The sequence below is a fragment of the Epinephelus fuscoguttatus genome, linkage group LG23 (genome assembly GCF_011397635.1).
Source record: "Epinephelus fuscoguttatus linkage group LG23, E.fuscoguttatus.final_Chr_v1".
Classification (NCBI taxonomy): domain Eukaryota; kingdom Metazoa; phylum Chordata; class Actinopteri; order Perciformes; family Serranidae; genus Epinephelus; species Epinephelus fuscoguttatus.
The window spans coordinates 18,818,229-18,844,859 of NC_064774.1; the positions used below are offsets into that span (position 1 = coordinate 18,818,229).

At 40.9% G+C, this 26,631-nt stretch overlaps 2 protein-coding genes across 4 annotated transcripts in view; one reads left to right on the forward strand and one right to left on the reverse strand.

The window, feature by feature from the left end:
• rps4x (ribosomal protein S4 X-linked) overlaps window positions 1-26,631 on the forward strand; it is a 569,691-nt gene that overhangs the window by 445,785 nt on the left and 97,275 nt on the right. The window lies entirely within an intron of this gene.
• Window positions 1-26,631, reverse strand: part of phka1a (phosphorylase kinase, alpha 1a (muscle)) — a 31,776-nt gene that overhangs the window by 4,170 nt on the left and 975 nt on the right. The window contains exons 2-30 of one of the 3 annotated variants that reach the window (XM_049569288.1): window positions 21,941-22,099; window positions 21,711-21,758; window positions 21,389-21,557; window positions 20,765-20,847; window positions 20,565-20,645; window positions 18,736-18,834; window positions 18,498-18,644; window positions 17,667-17,720; window positions 16,955-17,077; window positions 16,740-16,835; window positions 16,457-16,564; window positions 15,094-15,172; window positions 14,846-14,980; window positions 13,945-14,054; window positions 13,321-13,465; window positions 12,977-13,055; window positions 12,636-12,796; window positions 10,638-10,799; window positions 10,464-10,558; window positions 10,231-10,376; window positions 8,342-8,495; window positions 7,783-7,941; window positions 7,570-7,699; window positions 2,585-2,686; window positions 2,371-2,486; window positions 1,849-1,884; window positions 697-732; window positions 488-523; window positions 25-54 (exon numbers count right to left, since the gene is read on the reverse strand). In XM_049569288.1, the coding sequence (XP_049425245.1) occupies window positions 25-54; window positions 488-523; window positions 697-732; window positions 1,849-1,884; window positions 2,371-2,486; window positions 2,585-2,686; window positions 7,570-7,699; window positions 7,783-7,941; window positions 8,342-8,495; window positions 10,231-10,376; window positions 10,464-10,558; window positions 10,638-10,799; window positions 12,636-12,796; window positions 12,977-13,055; window positions 13,321-13,465; window positions 13,945-14,054; window positions 14,846-14,980; window positions 15,094-15,172; window positions 16,457-16,564; window positions 16,740-16,835; window positions 16,955-17,077; window positions 17,667-17,720; window positions 18,498-18,644; window positions 18,736-18,834; window positions 20,565-20,645; window positions 20,765-20,847; window positions 21,389-21,557; window positions 21,711-21,758; window positions 21,941-22,099 (3,078 nt within the window). The remainder of the gene's footprint in view (window positions 1-24; window positions 55-487; window positions 524-696; window positions 733-1,848; window positions 1,885-2,370; window positions 2,487-2,584; window positions 2,687-7,569; window positions 7,700-7,782; window positions 7,942-8,341; window positions 8,496-10,230; window positions 10,377-10,463; window positions 10,559-10,637; window positions 10,800-12,635; window positions 12,797-12,976; window positions 13,056-13,320; window positions 13,466-13,944; window positions 14,055-14,845; window positions 14,981-15,093; window positions 15,173-16,456; window positions 16,565-16,739; window positions 16,836-16,954; window positions 17,078-17,666; window positions 17,721-18,497; window positions 18,645-18,735; window positions 18,835-20,564; window positions 20,646-20,764; window positions 20,848-21,388; window positions 21,558-21,710; window positions 21,759-21,940; window positions 22,100-26,631) is intronic. The other 2 variants (XM_049569289.1, XM_049569290.1) reach the window with 2 other exon arrangements.

Here is a 26,631-nt window from a genome sequence, read left to right on the forward strand (position 1 = left end):
ACCACGTTTAAATGTGACTGTCACCTTTCGAGGGAAGCTCAGTGACTGGTCGAGCTGAAACGGAGACAACAAATCCACTCTGTGTTACAAACTTTAACTTCCTGTGATCCCTTTTACACCCAAACCATCTATCGTTCCTGAAACTTAACATTACTTTTATATTTGTAAATTCCAAGGCATAAAAAACACTTATCTGTCTATATTTCAGGGATAATATCAAATTCATCAAGACCTTTTCAATCAGCGAAATAACATTTAATCACTGACACCTCCACCAACACCATCATCATCACCATCATCACTCTGAGGTCTGGCAAAGACAGCCTGTGATCCTTCTGCATCTGCGTCAGAATAAAATTAAACTTCGATTATATGTTGAGTATTTTGTTTGATTCACTTCACCGGCAGCCGATTTACCACAATCACATCTCAGCATCTAATCCTCCCTGGCTTCTTACAGATTAATGAATGTCATTATCATCATCACCTTAACTGAGTCAGTCAAAGACACCCTGCGGTCCATCTGCAACAGAGGAAACACAATGAATTGCACTATTTGTTGACAACCAGGAACAAAGCCATATTTCCTTTTCCACAGCAGAAGCCAAAAGCACATGAATAACATCCTTCTCAACACTGCAGAGCATCACAGCTTCACAGGTGAATTAACATCATCATCCTCATCATCATCATCACCTCTGCACCCGGATCTGTCAAAGACAACCTAGGGTCCTGGATCAAAACAAAGACAGAACAGGCAGCATTATGACATCGAACTTGACAAGTCATTCCTGACCTTGATAACAGCGAAACGATCTCAACTCAAGGTCCTCTTGTTTGCTTAGCTGGTCTTAATCAGCAGATGGAGTTTGTTCTGTATGTGTTCAAGCTTTAGAGGACTCCTCATCTATGAGTGTGTTTACATGGACGTGAATAAGCGGTTACTGATCGTGTATACTGTTTATGTGTTTGAGCATGTAAACACCACATCCTGTTTTCAGAAACCTGAATAAGACTTTGAAAAAGACACGGACAAACAGAATGATATAATGTAGGTCAAAGGTTTGTTCTGATCCACACTCCATTTCAGAAGGTGGTAAGAAACAGAAGAAGAAGCAGCAGAAGACAAAGCAAAAGAAGCAGAAGAAGCAGCAGCAGAAGACGAAGAAGAAGAAGCAGCAGCAGCAGAAGACGAAGAAGCAGCAGAAGACGAAGAAGAAGAAGCAGCAGCAGCAGAAGACGAAGAAGAAGCAGAAGCAGCAGACAACGAAGAAGAAGCAGCAGACGATGAAGAAGCAGCAGCAGCAGAAGACGAAGAAGAAGAAGCAGAAGCAGCAGACAATGAAGAAGAAGCAGCAGACGAAGAAGCAGCAGAAGACGAAGAAGAAGCAGAAGCAGCAGACAACGAAGAAGCAGCAGCAGATGACGAAGATGAAGAAGCAGACGACGAAGAAGAAGAAGCAGCAGAAGACGAAGAAGCAGCAGAAGTCTCACATCCTTGAGACTGTTCTGCCAGCTACTGTTTGACATGGACGATAAGTCCTTAAAGTTTGAACACCTACAGCTAAGCATTCTCCATCTGATGATGAAGGCAGTGAGAAGCAGCTGAAAGCTCTGGGACACATTTCATTTGTAACTGACAGACTCAAGGACAACTATGAAAAAAGTCCTCTGTGATATTCTGATTGGTGATGTTTACATGGAAGGTGAATTAACACCTACAGCATGTTACTGATTTTCTACTTCACTTAACATTATTTCTTAACTACTGATGTCTGCAGTTAAAAAAGAGAAAGAAGAAACAGATATAACACTGCGATAGTTAATATTCCTTCATATGATCATCACCTTAAATGGATCCATCAAGGACAACCTGCGCTCCGCCTGCAACACAGAAACCAAGTTGTAAATAAATCACAGTCAACAAGCTGCTCCAGTGATTTATTTAAAACTGAATCCCAGCCTCAATGATTCATTTCACCCTACTGATGATTTTTCAGAAGCACAAATCTACGTTTTTATCAACAACCAGCTTCAGTTATTCTTAATTATTTCCACAATTCTCCTGCGATGCAGCTCGCCCCTTTCATTTCTCCACAATGCCCTTTTCCCCATCAGCCTCAGCCAGGTGAATTACCACCTAATGTCACCATCATCACCTTACTGGGATCCGTCAAAGACAACCTGTGCTCCAGCTGTGAAAAGACAAGAGTCAGTTTGCCAAAAAGATACGTCTCCATCATCGTTATCATTTTGATATCGACTTTGAATGACACACTGGAGATAAGTACCAATACTCAGACAGTTTGTCTCTTTGGTAATAAGAGAAATAAGAAGTGTGTGTAATCTCACAACCACAGATAACCCTACCATCTTCATGTCGCTCTTCAGTTTGCTGATGCCGGCTCTCTCGCTCTTGGTGGCACCCACGTTGCCCAGGTGATGGATGGAGATGGCAGGACTAACGCCGGCATCCAGCTCTCTAACTGTGGAGCCGGAAAAATGAATTATGATGATATGAAACATACAAAAACTGAGTGATAGAACAGAATCCAGTTGGCTGTGTCTACCATACAGGACTGACCGCTGCGCTGCACTCCAAACTCTTTCCCGCTGAGGATGTGGTGGAGGAGATTCTTCAGCTCTGATGGGCCGAGACTCATCAGGCTCTCTGTGGCCTCCTCTCCTACACACACACAAGTACAGGATGGTGCCAATTCAAAAGCAAGAAACCACTTTGTCTTACCACAGTCGCTCATTACTCTGATTGAAAATCTAAGGGTGCTTTCACACCTGCCCTGTTTGGTTCAGTTCAATTGAACCCAAGTTTGTTTCCTTACTAGGTGTGGTTTGTTTGGGCAGGTATGAACACGGCAATCACACTTGGATGCGCACCAATACAACCAGACCAAGACCCTCTTGAAGAGGTGATCCCTTTTTTTCCCTTCCTCTCTTAATGTGGTTGTTTCCATGTAACATTCAGTATGTTTACATGGACAGTTTAATTCCACTTTCATTCAAAATGAAAGGCCATTTCGATTAAAAGTGGTCATGTAAACAGTCATTCCAATTGAAAATTAAATCTGATTAAAGGGGGTGGTTTATTCCATTTGTCAATTATTTGAAATAATTTTGTGTGCATGTATACACTCATTCCTCTTTAAGTTCATTCCGGTCTTTCTGTGCATGCTCGTTTCCTTGCCCTTCTGGCACGATGACGTATATAGCGCGCATAGCAACGGGCTGAGATAGAGCAGTCGGAGTCGTTGCATTCACCGGTTTCCATATGCCAAAGCACGGTCTTCTATCTCCCTTCTTCGACCTTCTACCTCTCTTCTCCTCCTCAACAGACGAAGCATTAGCAGAACAAGGTTGTTGTCATACTGCTGCTTCAGGAATATAAGCAAAACAAGCCCGAAAAAGGCACTAAGAACAGTGTTGTCAAGCATCTTGTTATCCGGAGTGAGGACTACAGTGTTTTCTTCCGGTAAATGGAAACATGTAACATTTGCCCTGCCCCCTATCCAATCAGAAACCTTCCCTGCCCCAAACCTTGTGCAGACCCGAATAAAGGCGACTAAACTGATCTCCCGTGTAAACCCTCATTTGGAATGAATATTTCCCATGTAAACTACCTGGAAAGACTTTAATTCTGAATGATATCATTCAGATTTATTTCATGAATGAGAAGCCATCATGTAACCGCACCCAGTGTGTCAAAAATCTATAAAGTTCTAAAGATAATTCTGCAAAACATGACAGCTGCTCTGCATAAGCTGTATAGATACATTTGTTGGTCATTGTGTGGGTCATACCCACATCTCTCAAACACTAAATCCAAGGACCTTTTAGGGACTTTACAAGCCCAAATTCCTAAAATTCAAGGAGCCAAAAAGGCGTAGTTTGGGACAAGGATCAAAGTTAAGTACTGCTATAACACTGAGATTTTTTTTTATAATGAGAACTAGCAGGCTTTTTAGAAGACCACAGACAACAAGAGCCTTTGGTAAAAATAATATCAAAGGACCTCAATTTCTGTTCTTGTGCAAAATATATACAGTACAGGCCAAGAGTTTGGACACACCTTCTCATTCAATGCATTTTCTTTATTTTCATGACTATTTACATTGTAGATTCTCACTGAAGGCATCAAAACTATGAATGAACACATGTGGAGTTATGTACTTAACAAAAAAAGGTGAAATAACTGAAAACATGTTTTATATTCTAGTTTCTTCAAAATAGCCACCCTTTGCTCTGATTACTGCTTTGCACACTCTTGGCATTCTCTCCATGAGCTTCAAGAGGTAGTCACCTGAAATGGTTTCCACTTCACAGGTGTGCCTTATCAGGGTTAATTAGTGGAATTTCTTGCTTTATCAATGGGGTTGGGACCATCAGTTGTGTTGTGCAGAAGTCAGGTTAATACACAGCCGACAGCCCTATTGGACAACTGTTAAAATTCATATTATGGCAAGAACCAATCAGCTAACTAAAGAAAAACGAGTGGCCATCATTACTTTAAGAAATGAAGGTCAGTCAGTCCGGAAAATTGGCAAAACTTTCAATGTGTCGCCGAGTGGAGCCGCAAAACCATCAAGCGCTACAACTAAACTGGCACACATGAGGACCGACCAGGAAAGGAAGACCAGAGTCACCTCTGCTTCTGAGGATAAGTTCATCCGAGTCACCAGCCTCAGAAATCGCAAGTTAACAGCAGCTCAGATCAGAGACCAGATGAATGCCACACAGAGTTCTAGCAGCAGACCCATCTCTAGAACAACTGTTAAGAGGAGACTGCGCGAATCAGGCCTTCATGGTCAAATAGCTGCTAGGAAACCACTGCTAAGGAGAGGCAACAAGCAGAAGAGATTTGTTTGGGCCAAGAAACACAAGGAATGGACATTAGACCAGTGGAAATCTGTGCTTTGGTCTGATGAGTCCAAATTTGAGATCTTTGGTTCCAACCGCGTGTCTTTGTGAGACGCAGAAAAGGTGAGCGGATGGATTCCACATGCCTGGTTCCCACTGTGAAGCATGGAGGAGGAGGTGTGATGGTGTGGGGTGTTTTGCTGGTGACACTGTTGGGGATTTATTCAAAATTGAAGGCACACTGAACCAGCATGGCTACCACAGCATCCTGCAGCGACATGCCATCCCATCCGGTTTGCGTTTAGTTGGACGATCATTTATTTTCAACAGGACAATGACCCTAAACACACCTCCAGGCTGTGTAAGGGCTATTTGACCAAGAAGGAGTGTGATGGAGTGCTGGCAGATGACCTGGCCTCCACAGTCACCGGACCTGAACCCAATCGAGATGGTTTGGGGTGAGCTGGACCGCAGAGTGAAGGCAAAGGGGCCAACAAGTGCTAAACACCTCTGGGAACTCCTTCAAGACTGTTGGAAAACCATTTCAGGTGACTACCTCTTGAAGCTCACGGAGAGAATGCCAAGAGTGTGCAAAGCAGTAATCAGAGCAAAGGGTGGCTATTTTGAAGAAACTAGAATATAAAACATGTTTTCAGCTATTTCACCTTTTTTTGTTAAGTACATAACTCCACATGTGTTCATTCATAGTTTTGATGCCTTCAGTGAGAATCTACAATGTAAATAGTCATGAAAATAAAGAAAACGCATTGAATGAGAAGGTGTGTCCAAACTTTTGGCCTGTACTGTAAATTAAAGAATTTTTAATCAACCATGTCTAATTATGTCCTTGAAATTCCCCCATAACATTCACAAATGTCCAAGGATTCCAAGGACCCGTGGGAACCCCGTTAATGGTTTCACAGATGGCTCAGATGAACCTACAGTATATGAAACAGTTTGCTTTTTTAGCAATGTTTTTGGGGTGAACTATCCCTTAAACATTACCAGTTTAGGAGATAAAACACATTGAAAATTCATATTAAAGCCTATCAATAATGTTGTCAATAGATTTTCACACATTCAGTCTGTCTTCAATTCGACCACAAAAGCACAAATGAAAAGTTAACGCATTTCAAAACAGTTGAATCGTAGGCAACTGGACATTTGATTTTGTCTAGAAGACGTTTCGCCTCTTATCCAAGCGGCTCCATCAGTTCTCAACGCATCGGTCTGACTAGTCCTCACTAGTCTGACAAACAGTGGAGTAAGACTCAGGTTTTTAACCTCTGTGGAGGTGTACACCCACCACCCTCATAAGACAATACTTCGTTAGTGGAGTTTCACTGGACCATTGTTTGGGTCAGGTGAGTCACACTAGTGAACGACAGTCGTTAGGAGTGAGTGGGGCCATTGGTGAGCCACTGGTGAGCAACAGTCGTTAGACATAATGTGTGGTTACCAGTGAACGACTGTCGTTGTGTTTCTTTGAGCCACTTGAGGTTAGTTTCGGGCAGTCTTTGTTGTTCAATCTCTTAGGTACAGCAGCAAGGGCCGCATTGTAAATGGGGGATAGGTGGTGTCTCAGGCCACCTCCCCTATTTAGAGACGGCTTCTCTATTTTAACGTAGATGGATTCTTTCACCCCTCTTTCGAACCATCAGTCCTCTCTGTCCAAGATTTTCACATTGCTGTCCTCAAAGGAGTGAGCCTTCTCCTTTAGATGTAAATAAACAGCAGAAACTGGACCTGAGGAGTTTGCCCTTCTGTGTTGAGCCATGCGCTTGTTTAATAGTTGTTTGGTTTCACCAATGTATGAGTCCTTGCATTCTTCACTGCATTGGACAGCATATACTAGGTTGCTTTTTTGAGTGTGCGGTACCCTGTCTTTGGGGTGTACCAGTTTTTGCCTGAGTGTGTTACTTGGTTTGAAACACACAGGAATTTGATGTTGGTTGAAAATTCTCCTGAGTTTCTCAGACACCCCGGACACATAGGGTATGACAATGTTCCTGCGCTTGTTTCCTTCTTCAGCCCTCTCTGAGTTATTGTTCTTGTTGGATCGTTTTGTTCTGTTAAACGTCCAACTAGGGTAGCCACAAGTTTCCAACGCTCTCCTCAAATGTTTGTGCTCCTGTACCTTTGCCTGAGTGGTGGTTGGTACATTATCAGCCCTGTGCTGTAAGGTTCTGATAACTCCCAGTTTGTGCTCCAGAGGGTGGTGTGAGTCGAAAAGAAGATAACGACTGTTGCTCACCAGTGGCTCACCAATGGCCCCACTCACTCCTAACGACTGTCGTTCACTAGTGTGACTCACCTGACCCAAACAATGGTCCAGTGAAACTCCACTAACGAAGTATTGTCTTATGAGGGTGGTGGGTGTACACCTCCACAGAGGTTAAAAACCTGAGTCTTACTCCACTGTTTGTCAGACTAGTGAGGACTAGTCAGACCGATACGTTGAGAACTGATGAAGCCGCTTGGATAAGAGGCGAAACGTCTTCTAGACAAAATCAAATGTCCAGTTGCCTACGATTTAATTGTTGCCAAAATGGAATTGACCTGGATAAATGAGAATATCCACAGAATTTCAAAACAGACATCTTTGGGCTCTGGACTGACAGGCAAACCATTAACTGATTCATAGAGAAATTAATCCGTAGTTAAAACATCATCTTCTCTCTCTCTTTCCTTCCTTACCTGAGCAGTTGAGCGAATGGGCCAGTTCGGTGGCCATGACCTGGATGATGAGGCCGATACGGAGCCTGAACATCTCACTGAACAGGTTGGGCTGAGTCCTGATGCTCATAGCCAGATACACCATGATCTCCTAGAGGACAGAGGAGAGAGGAGAAGGTTAAAGAGGAAGACAGGAGGATAAACTCCTAAATGACGCCAGAGGACGTGACTCACCTGAGTGAGTATGGCCACGCTGATGTTATTGTCGCTGGCCTCGTCAATGAGAGCGGCCAGCTGGTCAGGAGGGATGGGAGCAGTGATGGTTTTCTCTCTGGGCTCAGGGGGGAGGCCCACTGTCAGGTGCTTCTGGTGTGCCAGCAAATCAGAGCAGGCCTGAGAACAGATCACAGCCAATCAGAAAACAGCGCTGGGGGAATGTAAATTAATACAAACTTTATTTACAGAGTTGATTGCCCTGCAAACTTCCCTTTCGGACTTCTAAAGAATGAAAGGAGGTTAAAGCTTTACACTCATAACTCTGACGCAATCTTTTTCAGTTAAAGCTCCTAATTTTCAACCTCTTGTTTTGCCTTGTATTCCAAATTTTCGCAACAAAAATAACAATTAAACAAAAAAAGAAAAAGCAAACAAAAATGACAGACTTGATGTGCAGAGGCCTTCACATGCAAGAAAACATGGCCTCCGTGCCAGAGTGAAAGCCTATTCAGTGAATGTCACCCTGTTTTATTTATAACTCTGTCTATGTTTACATGTGTGTGTGTGTGAGTCATACCGAGTCGAGCTCCTCCACCTTCTTCTTCAGTATGCCAGAGATCATCCTGATGAGGCTCCAGTGTTTGAGTTCACCTGCCTTCTCATAAAGGTCAGACAGCAGAGATCTCACCGTGGTGCCCTTACCCTGCAGCAGAGTGTCCCACTCCATGCCCCTGGGATGGAAACAAAAGCAACAACAGCAGCTTTTTTAACTTTTTTTGGCCAACTTACAGCTGCCCCTTCTGGTCAATTTACAGAACCTTTAGACGACCTCAAGTATGAATCCTCAAGATGATCATACGGTACATAAAAAACACGTGACACATTTTCATGCTGGCATGTTTGCTGGCAGTACGGCTGCTCATACCATTTATTGTTTTCATATCCTATTACAACTCCTTTAAATACCATTTTAAATTATTGGTGCCAACTAGGGGTGTCTAAATCAGCAGCATGGAAATCCATGGATGGACTCCATGGAGTACAGATCAACAGACAGAGCACATGGTGTGTGTAAACAATGATGTTACAAGATAAAACATGACGTCACGATACCTATTTAGTCAGGCTTCTCACTCAGCTACAGCAACATTAGCTGCTCTGTTTCAACAATACTGGACCGAATAACAGTGCATGCAGGCTGAAATTCAAAAGAGCTGTTCTGTTTGGAGATACAGTGACTTAAACCAACGGGGAGTAAGAAAAATAACAACTTTGTTAAGCTATGAGTATAGGGAAAAAGTCTGCTAGCCGCTAGGCTAATTTATGCATTGTAAACATGCTTAAGCTAATAATGTGTGACAAGCAAAAAACAACTGACATGTCTGTGAACCCTGACAGCTGTTACTGAGCTGAATTTGATACTTATTTCAAATGATGTTTTGTTTGGCTGTTGGGAGAAGTCTGCCTTCAGGGCTTTAAACCAGACAGACCTGAAAATGTAGGAAACAGATGATGGTTTGGGTTCAAATGAAAACTGTCTTTCAGAAAGGGCTTTTTGCCAAGAAGCCCTGAAGGTTTATTTATCCCATGTGCTGTTTTGTTTGTGCTATTGGAGTCGGTTTTAAGTAAATTTTACTGCACTTAAGCAGTTACAATTACTTACTACTACATTATTTTTGTGTTGTTTTTATCTTTCATGGCCAAAAGCATAAAAGAAAGGAAGGTGTGGCAGCTTCTTCTGTAAGAGACTGTGTTATATGGGCAGATAATATGGTGTCATGTCGATCGCAGGCCCCTGAATCGTATCGAAACGAAATCATGTCGTGGCAGACTTTGTAATATCATACGGTTGTCCAAAGAATCAATATGATATTCTATCGTGAAGAAACTGGTGATTTACACCCCTAATAACCATACAGAAACATATGGGAAAAATACTACCTAATGCTGCAGAGAAGAGCTTATCTGTCTCTTCTTCTAGCTCTGCAAGCAACCATCTTTAAAATACACGACCAGCTCTGCTAACATCTCTGCTTATACGTTGATGTACAGAAACGTTTTCCCCACACAATTCTGAGATGAATTTTAAAGCACTAAATTACTAAAAAAAACCAAAAACTAAAGGTTCTTGAACTAGTTGTTTCTGCGTGGTGATGCGGTTGGTGGGTGTGAATCAGTAGAAAGAAAATAGTTCCTAAATGAAACTACTCACTAAAGGTCTGTGGATTATCTTGAGTAACAGAGTCATGGTTTCTGGAAAGAGACATTGCTGTTGAATTTTTCAAATATATATATATTTTTGGCGCTGATATCTCCAACACTCAGTGACTCACACCAAAACAAACTAGATCAATAAATAGTGCTACAGGTAAGAGGAAAAAGATGTATTTTTGATTTTCTGGTGAACTGTCCCTTTAAATTTGACCTAACAGTTCCAATAAAGCTAAACTAAACCATGTATCTCACTTGTCTTTGAAGAGGATGTAGAGGATATCAGCCTGGTCCTGGAGACTTTGCGTGTCTTTTAGCAGCTGGACCAAAGCGTCGTAGTCGATGCCTCCACTGGCGTCTTTGGGGATGCCGCTTTCTGTTGAGACGCTCACCTGCGGAGCCTGGAGGACAGAGGTGGAAAGTTAAAGCTGCATACATAGAACATACATAGAGCAACTACATTGAGATTAAAGGTCTCGTAAACACACCTGAGTTTCTTGCTGTGCAGAGGAGTCTGGGAGGTTCAGGTTGAGGGAAGACTGAGGAGAGCGGAACAGCTTGTTCGGCAGGTACATGTTCACATCTGGACAAAAAGAAACAGTCCGGTGTCAGTAAGTGTCTATATGTTTGGGATATTTTTGTGAGAGGAAGGATCAGCTCACTTTGTACATCGAGGTTCTGAGCCTTGCTCATCAGGGTCACCATCTCCTTGGTTTTGGTGGCCGCAGCCTTGAACCTCCCCAGACCTCCAATCTGCCGCTTGGGCTTCTTGGGTGCAGCGTGAGCCAACAGGTGGTCCAGGTACTGCGCAAGGTCGTCGGCCTCTGCAGAGGAGGACAAGAAGGACGAGGTTGAGAAAGACAATTGAAAAGTGGGGGGAAAAAAAAAGAACAGAAGTGTGGAGCATGGAGACACAGAGATAGAGAGCAGAAAGGAAAAAGGTTTATTGAGTTTTAAATACCAACAGATTCAACTCACCTTTATTCAGTGAACACACAAGTCCTTAAGAAACCCTAACATCTCAACTAAACCATCTTATTTACAAAAAGAATTCAAATTTTAAAAAGTGTTCTTATTTTAAAACATATTTTGACATTTAACATGCAGTTTTTAAAAAGGTTTGTTCACCCAAATCCCCCTAAAACACATTTTATCATGCACACACACAGTGGTATCTAGCCATACATAGAGTTTAGAAGTTAAAATCTAGTTAAAAACACCATTAACAATAAAACCAACATTATTTGCATGGCTAAATACACACAGATTTTGGGTGAACTGACCCTTTAAACTGTGACAATAACAACATGCATCATCTCTCACAATCAAAATGCTTGCTGATTTTGATATAAGGATTATCTGTAGACAGAGATGCTGACACAGCAGCTGTCAGACAAGTCATTTTAAAACATGCATGTGCGTTAAATTAAGCCAGCTACGCACTTGATGCAACAACAAGACCTGTTAAAACATGCTGAACTGTGCATATATTTTGTAAGTCCAAATCCAGTGAGAAAATGACTTGATTAAAAGATTTAAAATCTTTAAATCTGCAATCAGGTGTTTTGAACGCGACACAGGCAAAGCAGCATTTCTCAACCTTCTCAAGCCATGAAGACGGCAGCTTCAGCCATCATGTGAATTTGAGTTGTTGTGTTTAATTTTAAACGTGGCGTCTGCAAGTCCAAGGTTGAGAAATATTTTAACAACCAACAGAGCTACACAGAGAGGATGGGGACAGGAGAAAGAGTGGCAATAAAAGAAGTGGTGGCTAATGAGAATCTGCAACAGGTTACTTAGTTTTATGTCACGTTTCTGCTGAGATTAAACACAGATAATACATATCAAAGGATCTTTTTTGTTATTTTTGGATTTCAAATTAAGGGGTTAGCTGAATGACATCACTCTCAAAGACAGGTACATATAATTAGAAGACAATTCGAAATCTTACAAGAAAAACTACAAGAATCACAAACTTCATTTGGTCTTTTTTCTTCTGGGAGACATAAACATGTCGTCACATACATGTATTGCAGTTCATGTGTAATTTTGAGTCTCTTAAAAGGTGAATCATGGTCCTAACACAGGGTTCACACACACCTTATTGAACATCAAATTCAAGGACTTTTCAAGGACTTCCAGGCACAAGTCCCTCAAATTCAAAGACCAAACATGGCATAGTCTGAGGGTGCTTTCAGACCTAGAGTTGTCTTGCTTTGGTCTGAATCAGGGACTCATTTTATTACAAAGTTGTATAACTGCCTAGAGTTGGTTCATGTTTTCACAGCAGTATTTACAAGTGGACCAGATCAAATGCCCTGCATGAGAAAGCTGCTCTTGATTGGTCAGAATTTCCATGTGGGGAAAATATCCAGGAAGATTTTAGCGCTGGTCATTTTTTCCCCTCAAATTCACGATCTTTAAAAGATCTGATGGAGGTGTGGGAACCCTGTTCAGTTCAGTACATACAGGCACAGCTTCTATGTGCTTCTACAGTTTATGACCGTGTATGTATTTAAGGAATACATACCACCAGGAAAGGTCAAACCAACAATGGAAAACAAACCACCGCCACCTGGCAGCGTGACCTCCATCGTTAATAAATGTTTCCATCCCTGGTGTCACCATTCCTCCCCATCCATCAATCTGTTTTTTCTTACCATCATCATGGCGTAATTCATGCACGTATCCATCGCTGTCACCCTCATCATCATACTCTTCGTCATGGCGGATCATGCTACCAGAACCCTTACCATCCAGGAAGCTCAGGTGAGCGAAACAGGAAGTGGTCAAGAACTCCGACAGCTTCCCTGTCTGGATCCTGGAAAGGAGGACAGGATTTTAAAGTAGGAATACTGAGGTTAGAGACCCAGATGTATGTACATCGTAATTCTGGAAGGGATATACTAAACCCCCTTCATTTTCATTTTTTTTTTCTTTACTGAAATTAAAAATGCTTCATCTACAAACACAAAGTCCACTTTTCTTTGGTAAAATTCACCTTGCTCCTCCATAATATCCATCCTGTAGCTTCTTGAGTGTGGCCAGAACTGCAGGGTCCAGGTTTGTATGGTCTTCAGCTGAAACACACACACACACACACACACACACACACACACAAGGAACACATACAGTTTATACATGTACAGTTTCAGTATTCATATATATAAAATTCAAGATTTCCCAATCTCAGTTAAACAGACAGGTTGCATCATGCAGTACTAACTTCACCCTTTAGTCTCAGGGTGGACATACAGCACCTTCAGTGACTAAATTTAATACATTTTCCAACACTTTTTAAAACATATAAGCACGTCTAGATACATGGTGTGTGTGTGTACATACTCAGCATAGACTGTGAAATGGGAAAAGTGACAGTGGGTCGTCCAGTCATCCTCCATCTGGATGCGAGGTAGGCGATTTCTGTCCTCAACATCTCCACGATCATTTTGTTGTCCAACGCCAGGTAGAACTGCTGGTGGTCGATGAACTGGAGGGTTTAAGGGGAGAAACGAAGGGATGACTCTCGCATTTTTTTTTCCACCAGGATGAGAAGTGAATCCAGTGAGTATCTGGTCTTTTATGATGTCTTCAAGTTGGCAAACACAGACTATAAGAATGGAGGACTTCGAGCAATAAGGTGAAAGTCTGAATCTGTAAAGTAACTAAAATTATGCTGCAGGAGATGTGTGAGAGTTTGTTAGTAAATGTTTTAATATAGTTTTACTGTTGTTAAACTATACTCCTGTGACTTAAATTCATCAAGAATTTTTTTGTTTTTGGATTCTTCGTTCACCATTGAGGCATGCAAGAAAAATGTTTCCTTCACAATTTCAACATAACGCGGGGTGAATAATTGATAAACCAACAGTCATTTGAGAGGTGCAGTACTTGTTTAAGGTACTTGGATATGTTTTACCACTGGCTATAAATATCTTATCCCACGACACTGTATGTTTCCTTACTAACCTGAGGTGTGAATGAGAAGATGGTATTCCTGATAGTGTAGAATTTGGAGGTTCCCAGGACTCCTATTCTCCTGTAAGGCCGCCCCGTCAGACCCAGCCTCGGGTTACGACCTGCAGCAGAGCAGGTAAAGAGGGGAGAAGGGTGAGTAAAGACCTGGAGAGGTAAACATTTGTGTAGCTATTAAACTTAAAGTGTCTAAATTCTATTTTTTTGCCCTTTATTGTGACTCAGATCTGATGTTTTCTGAACGATGCAAGCAGCAAAAAGTTGCATTTTCTCAGATCTCGGACTCCAAATCGCTGAAAATTCTCAGCATTGCCGTGAAAAACTTAAGTCCCTTATCATTCATAGGGGACTAGCTGATTTAAATTTAGCTCCAACAGCTGCTGGGCCAAGCAGTATTACCCCTCAATAGCACAAGGCCTTTACTCATCATTAAGTGAAGCAAGTAACAGTATCTCAGTGTCTCATGTCTCAATGGTGTCTGGAGTCCTTTTTTCGTAAGAGTCATACTTTCATAAGGACACATATCGCAACTGAATGCCATCATATTAATGCACAAGGCAAAATAAACAGAGATATTAATTAACTGTATTAATTGTAATACTCGTCTCTTACGTACAAAGAGTGTAATAAACCATGAAACACTAAGAATAAATCAAATCTAAACTGTTGAGGTTCTTCTCATGTGAAATCAATCAATAAAAATGATAAAAGAAACTCTTTTACAACAACAATTATAAATCAGAGTACACTGGCCCCATATTCCCTACTTCCATTCATGTTTTATGGATGAATTTATAAATATGAATAAATAAATAACAGTAAATGAACAAATGAGAGTCCAAATTTGTTTTTGGTCTAACTTTATCTTAAAAGAAAAAGCCCTCTGAGTTTGTACCGAGTCTGGCGTAGATGTGGCTGAGGACTCTGGAGGGCTGCACGTGGATGGGATGGATGTCAGCAACAGTCTCCACATCTATACCGTTCTTCAGCAGCAGCTCTTTAATCTCCTCAGTCTCTGCCAGAATCGACACTATGAGAGGGAAGAGGTTTGAACATGTTTCAAAAAACTTAAACCACTGACACCAATATACACATGTCACTTGGAGTGTATCCAGAATTTCCAACACTAATCTGGGAACTCACCCTGTACAACCACATCAGGCTTTGGGATGGTGGAGAAACGTCGGTTAAGAGGGTCGATCTCTCCGGGGGCCAGAAATCCCTGGAAAAATGAGACAGAGCTTTGAATGTCAGAGTCCAAAAATCCACAAGATTTTGGTTTGTTGGGTAAGAGAGTGAGACTGAGCATAAAAAAAAAAACAAGTGAAAATGAAGACAACACATAAACTTCACCTGAACATTATCAGACACTGTAAGATGCTAAAGCTCTACAACCTAAGGATAATTTTATCATGATAAAATTATAAAATAAATTTGTTTAGCATTTAATAGAAAACATTTATACTGTAACATACATGCTGTACATAAATGAAACAAAGAAACAGAGTCAGTGGAGCAAAAGCAACAACAATGCTTAGTTTAACAGGCACAAAATAATTAGAAAGCAAAAAAGAAATCGGAATTAGAAATTAGTAGCTTAAGAACTCCCTGGTATTAACTTCATATATTTTTTCTGGAAAATAATCCACCTTAAAGGGAAACCTTGCCAATTTACGCAATAGCCTATGCCACAATCTGATGTGCACCTCCCTGGAAATGTAACTACACGTCACGGCGACGAAGACCTCCTGTCTATCTTTATAAGCTGAAACCCTCAGTGGAAACAAATCTTTTATTTACATTAATTTCACAGATAAGAAACAATAGATTGTGAAGACAATAAAGCCTCCACAAAATAGCATTTTAAGTCTTGTGTGTGATTTATCCTGGCTTCATATGAGCACAGGAAATCTCCGCTAGCCACTAGGCTAATTTATACAATGTGAAATGCCATAGGCTGCCGCTAATAACGTTAGCATGTTATATTTGTTTGGAAAACGTGTTCAGTATAAGACAGTTGTTTTGTCAGTGAACCTTGTGAGTTGTAATGGAACCGAATTTTGTAACGTTACCTTTGTTAAATGTTGCTGTTGTCCCTGGCTTCATATGAGTAGAGGAAAAGTCCGCTAGCCACTAGGCTAATTTATACAATGTAAAATGCCATAGGCTTGTGCTAAAAACATTAGCATGTTGTATTTGTGGGCAAAATGTGTCCAGATAAAGACAAGTGTTTGTCTGTGAATGCTGCGAGTTATAGCGAAGCTGATTTGTGTACTTGAGTTTGAAATTGTCTCTAGAAAGCCATGTTTAATGTGTGTTTTGAATCAATTAAACTTAACAGCACTTCACAGAAACCCCGCCTATTGCCGGTGGATGGGCTGGGGAGGTCCAGATGCTCATGGCATGGGTGATAGCCTAACACTGTTTACTTGCACACACTGCGATGACACAGAGCTGGTTGAAAATCCACAGAATTTCCCTTATAGCTCGTGACCTGACTGCTCACCTCGGACAGAAGGTTTCCAAGGATGTACAGAGACTGTCCCCATTTCAGAGGACATTTACCCATTGGGATCCTCTCCACAGAGTGGGGGTTCACATACTCCTCCTCCACCTGTTCGTACACACAAACAAACAATACAAAGATACAAAAAAAAGTTCAAACTGTAAATTTCCTTTGTCTCATTTGTTGCAGAAACAAAATGAATGAACCATACAAGCACATTTAAAATACCTTATAAAGATTCACGTCATCAAGAATTTCTACAGCTTCCCCTGAAATGCATTACCTTATCTGGGGGGACACTGTAGAGCTCTGGCAGCAGTCGTATCCCGTCTTTCTGCTTGATCAGGATGCCCTCCAGAGCCTCCTGGTACTCCTGCACCTAGAACGACAAACAGAGTAAAATCAAACATCTACACTGTAAATATCCACAGAGGCATGTATACATATTGTAAACACAATGATGCTTGGAATGGAAACACAGAAGCTGATGTAAATTACCTGCTCGGGGCTGTTGATAAAGATGCCATCCAGTATGAGGTAGGTCCAGAACAGCGGCCACTCGCACTCTATGTTCTCAAACAGCTTCAGTTCTGCAGACTCGTAATACAGGCGGTTTGGATCCTGGAGAAACAAAGGCGAGAAAACAGAGGCAGAATTCACTTACATTATATCAATGTGTGCAAGGGCTAATTTGTAGCTTCTTTCTTCTAGAAATGTCTTAGTCTGAAGTGTTGTCTAATGTATTCTACACCAAGCGGCACCAAAACATTGTCGTCAAAAGCCAAAAAGCATAAAAAAAATCGGAGCACAAAAGAACATGTCAAGATAAAGTGAACCCTTTCGCTGCAGTCCATTAATCCAAACAGCCTCCTCCAAGAACCCGTTACGTAAGAGCTAAGCAACGCTGACCATGACACACAGCTCCTGCCACACTCAGCCCTTTGTGAGCGGACATGTTTGAATTCATTCAGCTGCTTAATGTAGAAGTGTCTGGCCACTGAGGCTCATAAGAAAGGAGGAGAAAAAGACTGAAAGAAGGAGAGAGCTTAAGACTTTCAACAAGAGTCACTACTGTCTTTAAACTGCTGCTATTTAACACTGAACACTATGCACCTAAACAGAGATGCCATGGAATAACATTGGTCTCATTACTTCTAATCTGAACACAGTGAGACAAATGGATTATCATATACCTTTAGGGGTTGTTTACCTCTTTAGGTGTTTTGTGTCCGTCTCTCAGAAACCTGCAGCAGCCATATCGACCCTGAACAGACACAGAGAGGAAGTCAGCGAGCACAGATATTCACCAGTGTGGCTGCTTCACTAAGTGTACAAATGCATGAGGTGTGAACACTGGCAGCATCTGTTAAACATGCTCTTTATCAAAACAAGTGACATTAATTATGACTTTACGTTAAGATATTCTGCCTCATCCTCCTCTCCATAGCTAATAGTCCAATAATAATCCACACCTGTTCATCAAATATGGCTTCATACTGTCTTTATGTCATGTATTTGTCAGAACTTGTTTCCTTTGAGCATATTTTTATACACAAAGTTAGACTTCTTCCCCTTTTTATTGCCAATTTTGTACGCCAGCTTGGTCAGAGAGAAACGGCTTTCTCAAACACATACTTAGCTTAACATTTAATATCCTTTAAATTGTTTATTTGGCAAACTTTGAAGAAAATTTCCAACACTTACAACAGGCACACGGAATGGAAGTCCATAAGTCCATAAGTCCAGAACTTAACTGTTTTATCCTGAACAAAGTATTTTGTCTTTTATAAATACTGTGAATCAGAAAGTTGTTTTGGACTGTATTAAGCTGTGATGAAGATTTTCTGATACTGCATAAAGAATAAACAATAAATCAGTTATTTTAAAGGTGATTAAAGATTACTACTTAGCTGCAGCCCTACATGCCAACTTTCTTCTACCTTTTGTATATGTAAAGCTGATCTTCTCTTTCCAAATATTGACTGTATAGTGTTGACAGTAAAAGTAAATCCTTTTCCTGTTCCGCTGCACTTGTCTGCACCTGCAGTTTGGAGATGATCTCCTCCTTGGTCAGGTTGACTATGCTGATGTCATCAACAGCGAAGGCGGGGTACGAGATGATGGCCAGGACTCCAGCATCCACCTCTTTAGAGATGGACGCTCTGGGTAACATGGACGTCAGGATGGACTGAGGGCGGAAGGAAAGTAGAAAGTTAATATCATATATGAATGTTTTAACAACTGTGTGTGTGTGTGTGTGTGTGTGTGTGTGTGTGTACCTGGCAGTGCTGTATGTCATCAGCCAAAGCGTGGACCACAGATCCAGGTCCTCCTTTTGCTCCAAACAGGTTGAGGTCGTCCAAAGCCTCCAGAGCTGCCTGGAGGACACACAGAAGTCATGTGGCGCTCATTTAAAACAAGACAACAGTATAACGCATTTCAAGTAGATTTAAAAAACAAAATATTACAACACAGTATAAGACATACTGTAGTATGTAAAACAGGATTACTAAGGCTTATTCCCAGCTAGTCTCCAGATTTTCACAGAAATACGCTGTATTGCCTGGCATTATGTTTTTATATCATAATCCAGGTTACATAATTCATTTAAATAGAATATATAAATAGACTTTAGCTCCGTGCACACACAGCACATCAGAGTATAAAACAGAGACTAACTGACACTTGCTTTTTTAAACCAGTGCTGATACTAATAGTTAAATTAAATGAGCAAATATCGAACAGTTGAGCAACACATTTCACTATCTTGGTTGACAGTGAAGATAACAGCAATGACAGTAAACGTAACTGGAAATTAAATCTTTGGTGAGAGTAAAAACAAAAACCTAGATGATACTCGGGTGATGGAGAATCTTACATACAGGATACAGATGAATGAAAATGGTCAAACTATAAAACAGAAAGACAAGAATATAGATAATAACGCTGTCTAGGGTAGTAGTTAGACTCGAGAACTCCTGCAGGCTCTGTTCATCTTTTGTTATGTTCTTGGACATTTTAATTTTATGTACATAGTCAAGCAATTTCTGCTGAAAATCCTTTAGGTTTCCCACCTACGCGAGGTATTCCCCAGAAACAACTTCGAAAATATGAACCACAGGATAAGATAAACCACACACGGGACAATTTATGTGTTTAAATTACTGACATCCTGAAGGAGAGGCAAAGTGGTTCTGTGGGTTGTTTGGGAACTCAGACCTGACCAGTTTTTACCTTTACTTAAGACATGCTACTGGAGTTTGGGTTTCAATATTGGTTGATTGATGACTCTAGAGAGGAAATACAGCAGTAGCAGTATTATGTATACATAGCTGTTGTATATGATAGTATAGTATAGATTACAGTCATGCTGCTTTGCTTTATAAATACTTATAACTAACTACATGTAATTAATGGAGCAGGGAACGTCCTGCAGAGGTGCCCCTTTCCAAGGTCTTAAATTAAACTTTGTGTGTGTGTGTGTGTGTGTGTGTGTGTGTGTGTGTGTGTGCGCCCACTGGGTACTGCGAGTACTCTGTGTTATTTCTGAGTGAGACGCCATTCTTGGAAGACCGCAGAGAACCTGATACCTCCTGTACACTGCGGGCCAAGGACAGCGCTGAGTCGGGCCCAGAGAGCGAGTATCCTCTCATGTGAAAACTTCCTTACAAGAATCAGGATGTTTATCAACTGAGACAAGACTTTCTCGTGCTGTGAAACGCTTTTATGACATTAAAAAAACTAAAATATTCAGCTAAAAATGAATCTGAGCTCTTTGCAAGAGATTTCAATTGAAAGATTTTATCTGACGGCAGCATTTGATTTATCAAAACTGACACTGTGTACACTTCCAGCACCAAAACAAAGTCGTCCCATCCGACCCTGAGTCAGGGGGAGGGTCTGGGTCGTCTAAAGGTCAATGTAAAGGCCGCCGCAGTGACTAGACACCTTCCACCATGCTGGAGATTTTTTACTGGAGCACCTGTTCTGCTCTCACTCAGCACCCAGGCTGGTTTCTCCTCCATCTACCTGCCCTTATCATGTCACACTCAGGGAAAGGAAAGACAAGGGAAACTGTGTGTTTCTGTGTGTGTGTGTGTGTGCTAACCTTGGCCATGCCTATAGAGCTGGCGTTGATCTCGGTGATGCCCTGGTTGGTTTTGTCTCCTCTTTCCCACATCCCATAATCCTGTGAAGAACCAGAAAAGGAAAGATCAGACATTACTGGTTCTAGAAAAGTTCTCAATCATTAAAACAGATAAGGGGAATGTTTTGTTTTGAGGATGCTGACAATGATTGATCACTTACAGCCACTTTGTAAGCTGCTTCAATGTAGAACATGAGATTCTGGACTACGTCTACTTCATCTTGGGTGTAAACGATATGGAGACCTGGTGCACACACACAAACACAGGAATGGACACTTTATAGAGGCATTTACCAGTTGAGATACGAGGTATAATAGCATCTGTCTGTGCTTTACAAACACAATCTGGTCTAACAATCAATGACAGTAGAATGAAGAAACGTGACCACACTGTGATGACACAACACTTCTTGTTCTTTGCTTCCTGTTCAAAAAGTAAAATGTTTTTCCTGAAGTTCTCAAAGAGTAAAAACAAACTGCAAATAGGAAGGATAAAGTTGACTAAATATAATGTCAGACTAAATCTAAAAAACAGCTGAGAAAAGGATTAGCTGGAACATATTTCTCTGACTCTCATCTCCCAAAACGTACCATTTTTCCATCCCATTACCTTAAATATCCTTCATCTTTTTCGTCAGGGAAACAAAACCCAAACAAGTATCAAAAATGTATTCTTCAAATCTATAACACCTAAAAACTCCCAGAAGTTTTGAGGATGAGCCAATTTAGCCCCACTCAACAACTTCAAAGGTCTATGTAGAAATGTCTCTTTGCTGCATATTTACCGGACGCAGTCATCTGAGCGAGGAAGAGCAGGAAGATGGAGGTGGCGTCGACCTGCAGGTGACCCCACTCGTTGTCCCCGACAACAGGAGCACAGGTCCTGGTGTTGTACTTGGCGTGGAGCGAGTCTGAGGTACTTCTGCTGTATTTGAACTTCTCCACCTTATCCAGCTACGACAAAAACATTAAGTATTCAACAAAAGAAATAACCAGGAAGCAAATAAAGCAGAAAAACACTGAGTAAAGTTGATACAGGTGTGATCAATATGCAATAAGTTGTGTCTTGTGTGTGTTGGAAACCAAAAAATACTTAATACAACATACCTGCCTCATTATACACTGAAGGATGCCTCTCATTAGCTTCACCACACTCTAGAGGGAGAAAGATGGTCAGATGTCAACATTTTCAACATAGTTTTTGGTCTTCAGGCAGAAAAACGAGACAACCAATTTCTGCCCTTCATCAGCACAGAGAAACACCCCACACTGGGACATATTTCAGGCAGTAAGAACAAAAATCTCCTCCCACAACCCAATGCCAGACAGACACCCACCTGCTCCAGTTCATAGGCCTTGGCCTTGTCCTCATCCCTGTCAGCGTTCTTCCTGTAGGCCAGACTAAGAGCCCACACAGATATGACGCAGTAAACATTGTCTCTGACCCAGGCGTGAGGCTGATCTGGGCTGCCCGGCAGAAGACCCGTGACTGGATCCTGTCGGACACAGAGAGGGGTCAAAGGTCGACTGTTAACACAAGCTAACGAGCAAGCTGGACAGTGTGATGTAGAGGTGGACTGCTTCAGCGGGTGCATGTTAACTTCTGTAGCTCAATAATATTTTTTTAACAACACAGGCTGGGTTTATTTTGAAATTGGATTATAAGAAAGCCATTTGGCTCGCAAACTATTTAGTGTAACTGTTTGTTTTAATAATACTTTGAGGGGCTCTGGTGCATGTTTGCATTTCTTGTTTTCATTTAGCATTCCATGAATTAGGCGTTATTACTGGTTAATCTGACAATTATTTTCTCAATTGATTGTTAAGACTATGAACTGTGAGATAACAGAGAAAATGCTCTTGAAAAGACTGAGGAAACCAGCAAATATTCACACTCAACGGGTGGTTTCTGTAATTTGTTGTCTTTTTTGTCAAAAAAAAAAAAAAGAAAAAAAAAGTGACTTATCCGAATTGAGGATCTAGGGATAAAGAGTGTTGTATGTTATAGGTAGGGTAGGTGTGATAAGCAAAGGCTTCAACCTGCACCTCTTCGGTTCTGTTTTGTTTTTTGTTTCTCTTTTGTATATGAATGCTAAAATAAAGCATTAACTTAATGTTTATTTATTGTCTGTCTACCAGCTTGTTTGAGTTTTATAAGTTGAAAAATGACCGAACTAAACTGAACTAAGATAAGCTATGTTAAGCTAAGCTAAGCTAAGCTAAGATAAGATAAGCTAAGCTAAACTAAATTAAGGTAAGCTAAACCAAACGAAACCAGACCAGACTGAACCAAACCAAACCCAACTTAACTAAACTATACTAAACTAATCTAATCTAATCTAATCTAAGATAATCTTAGCTAAACCAAACCAAACCAAACCAAACCAAAATAAACTAAACTAAGCCACATCAAGCCAAACCAAGCCAGATCAAACCAAACAAAACCAGGTCTAACCTAACCTAACTAAACTAAGCCAAGCTAAGCTAAGCTAAGCTAAGCTAAGTTAAGTTAAGATAAGCTAAGATAAGATAAACCAAACCAAAATAAACAAAGCCAAGCTAAGCTAGACTAAACCAAACTATACTATACTATACTAAATTAAGATAAGATAAGACAAGATAAGATAAACCAAACCAAAATAAACAAAGCCATGCTAAGCTTAGCTAAACCAAACCAAACTGACTGTAGAGACTGTAAAGCCACTGGAGGTTGTTGGGCTATATAAATAAAAAAAATCCTTGAATGAAACAACACAATAATAAAACTGCTGCTGACTGAACTTCTGTACTTCAACTAATCATTTCACTTCTTACAAGAATCATAATTCAACTAAGCTCTTGGAGCAGAAAACTTTTGGCTGTGTGGGAACATAACATGTAAAAAAGAAAATTTAATCAGACACATTTGCTCCTTTAAAAATAAAAAAAAAGTGATTTTATTGGTTAAAATAAAATAAAAATGATAAGCTTTAAACATAGTTTCTTCTCATTTTAATTCAGGTCAGAAAATCTACATTATCTGAGCAGCTAGACCATATGTAAAAGTGCAACATACCCATAACTACATTACCCATAAGCCCTGTTGTTTCCCGTTTTAAAGAGACACAACAACACCGGATAAAAGCAAAGGAGACATGTAGATGAGGAAATGTGAGAGGTGAATTTCTGCAGTTTGTTGAGGAAGTGGAACACAATTAAAGTTTTGTAAACCACATAAACAAAGCTTTTTCCTCTTTGTCATTACTGTTGGCCCTGATGAGCCACTAAACAATAATTTTTTCCTAATGTTTTAAGGTATAAATTGTCATTTTCATCACAGCTAACTGAGACACCACGGCAGTCTTTCAACATCCAGTCAGGTTTCATCACTAACAGAGAGAAATGTGGCTTCTTGGTGAGTTGCACAAATACATCAGCGATGACACTGACATGTTGGACCTTCTTCTTGTTGGAGGAGTGAGTGTAACTACTGTGGTTTAAATGTTTAAAATAGCACGTGTTGAGTTATTCTACTAATGTAATAGGCTGTTAAAAGGCTGCACAATGCAGATCTCTGAATAAGACATTTAATACTCCCAGAAGACCAGACAAATAGATTTACTGTCAATGTATTTATGACGCTTTACCAACTGCTGCAGGCAGCGAGCCTCTGCAGTCTGTGGGCGCATTCAGTCATTAGTGCAATGATCCATCTGAGCAGTGAGCTGGATACTGGCTGGAGGCCATTTGGGACGGATTCAAAAGGTGACTTCACTCAGAGTTTGTGCATATTCCACTTGAAGACACCAGTCTTCTGGTTTCCGAAGAGCTACATATGTACAGTAAAGGCTGGATAACTGAAAAATCTGGAGCAGTGTTTATGAGCCAGGATCAGAACTTTCCTAGTTCTTCCTTTCCTCCTTGGTGTCTTTATCAACTTATCAACAATCGAAAAACCCAAAACACAACCAATACAAGAAGAACAAGGGTTTTGACTTCTGTTCTCACTTCTTTCTGGGTGAACTCTGGTTTTTGTTTTGGCTTCCTTCCACAGTCCCAAACCACATAAATCAGGTATAAAACAAGCTTTACAAAGAGTCCGAGTCCTACCGCCTTTCCTAGCCTCTGTTTCCCTAGCATCTAGGTCATTAATCGAGTTTTCTCCAGTTGTATCTTCAGTTTCTGGCTGGTCTGTGGTCATTGCAAACTACTGTCCCACCCAAATGTGTTTTTGGCAAACACTGAGCAGAGAAGAGGAGTAAATGGGGGACATGTAGAGGGTGTGTTTTTTGTACTTATGCTTGATTTATGGAGTTATGTTCAGATTAGGTTTAGGATAAGGTTTGGAGCCAGGAATGTAGCTGTTCCAGTTCATGCACTTAATGTGTGCATACTATGTAGCTAAAGTATGTGGGCTTTTGAAGCTGCTTGACATCCTTCCAGATCCACTTTCCACATTCGCAGTCTATAATCCTGTCCTCCTGACTGATTCTTTTTTCATCTTGGTCTATTCTGTACACACCATATCTAGAGTATTATACGTCTGCCTGACCAGGAAGAGGGCTCCCTCCTCAGTTGCTATTTGTGAGGTTTCTTCCATTTTGTCTCTGTTAAAGGGGCTTTTGGGGGGAGTTCATCCTCATCTGAATCAAAGATCTAAGGGCAAAGGTTGCTTTATGCTGTACAGATTAGGGATGTCCCGATCATATATTTTTTTGCGTCCGATCCGATACCGAGTCTTTCATTTTGAAACCGAGTCCGATACCAAGTCCGATCCGATACTTTGCAAAGCATTAAGAAAGAAAAAAAAAAAGAATGCATCCACGTTGTCCCATAAGGTTTGTTTTTTTATTTAAACAGTATCCAAAAAGCTTATTGGTGGTTCAGCACCAACAAATTCTGAATTGTAAACAAATTGTCCCTCCAGAGTTGCCGTGGTAGGCGAGGTTCCGCCGTTAGGTGTGGCTGTGTTGCTCGGAATAAAGAGAGAAGCGGTGGCCGCTGAACCTGTTGTCTCGACTCCTGTCCGTTTATTGCTTATTAGCTGCACTCAGTTAGGTAAACCCACGACGCTCGGTTATAATACACTGGAAAGCTGAGGCAACAATGAACAACATAGATGAAAAACCTGGCCATTTTTGTTCTTTTGATTCCTCCGATTTTTTATTACCGATTCCAATTTTGGAAAAATAACGTGATCGTGCCGATACAGGATCTGAGGGACATCCCTCGTACAGACTGTAAAACTTCTTAATGAAAATGAGTAATCTGTGATATTTGGGTATTTAACTAAAATAGACTTGACTTTAGAGGGAGTGTCTGTTTAAGTTTTTCATGGTTTGGGGTAGGTTTCTTAGTTCAGACGACATTGCAATACGGTACGATACGATACGATATGATACGATACACTTTATTGTCCCTGTAGGAAAAATTGTCTTGGACTCTGGAGCTTCACAATAATAGTCCAAACATAAAAACACATACTACACATAACATTATCGCACATCAGCCATTCATATACTGCACATAACACCCGCACACAACAGAGCACCATAACCAAAGCACAACACAACCCCTAAAGCATCAAATGTAGGGAGGAAAGGCTAATGTCACAACATCCAATAATACTTTAGATGCTTCTAACTTTGTGCCAACAGCTTGGAGAAAACTCTTTCCTGTTTTAACATGACAATGCCCCCAAGCACAAAGCCAGATGTACAGTATAAAGATTTTGTTCCAGTTTGATGTGGAGGAACTTGACTGGCCTGCGCCGAGCCAATAACTCGAACTAATCCAGCATCTCTGGGATGACCTGGAACACCTACAGCCACATGACAAACATCAAAGCTGGACCTCACTAGTGCTCTCGTGACTGAATGGGAACAAATCCCCGCAGACAGGTTCCTAAATCTTGTGGCAAGTCTTCCAACAGGAGTGGAAGCCGTTATAGCTGTGGATGAATGCGGGCATGGGTTGTTCCAACAATAACATATGTGCAGTGGTGAAAGAGTTAAAATATCATCATCTAAAAATACACCTTTACAAGTCC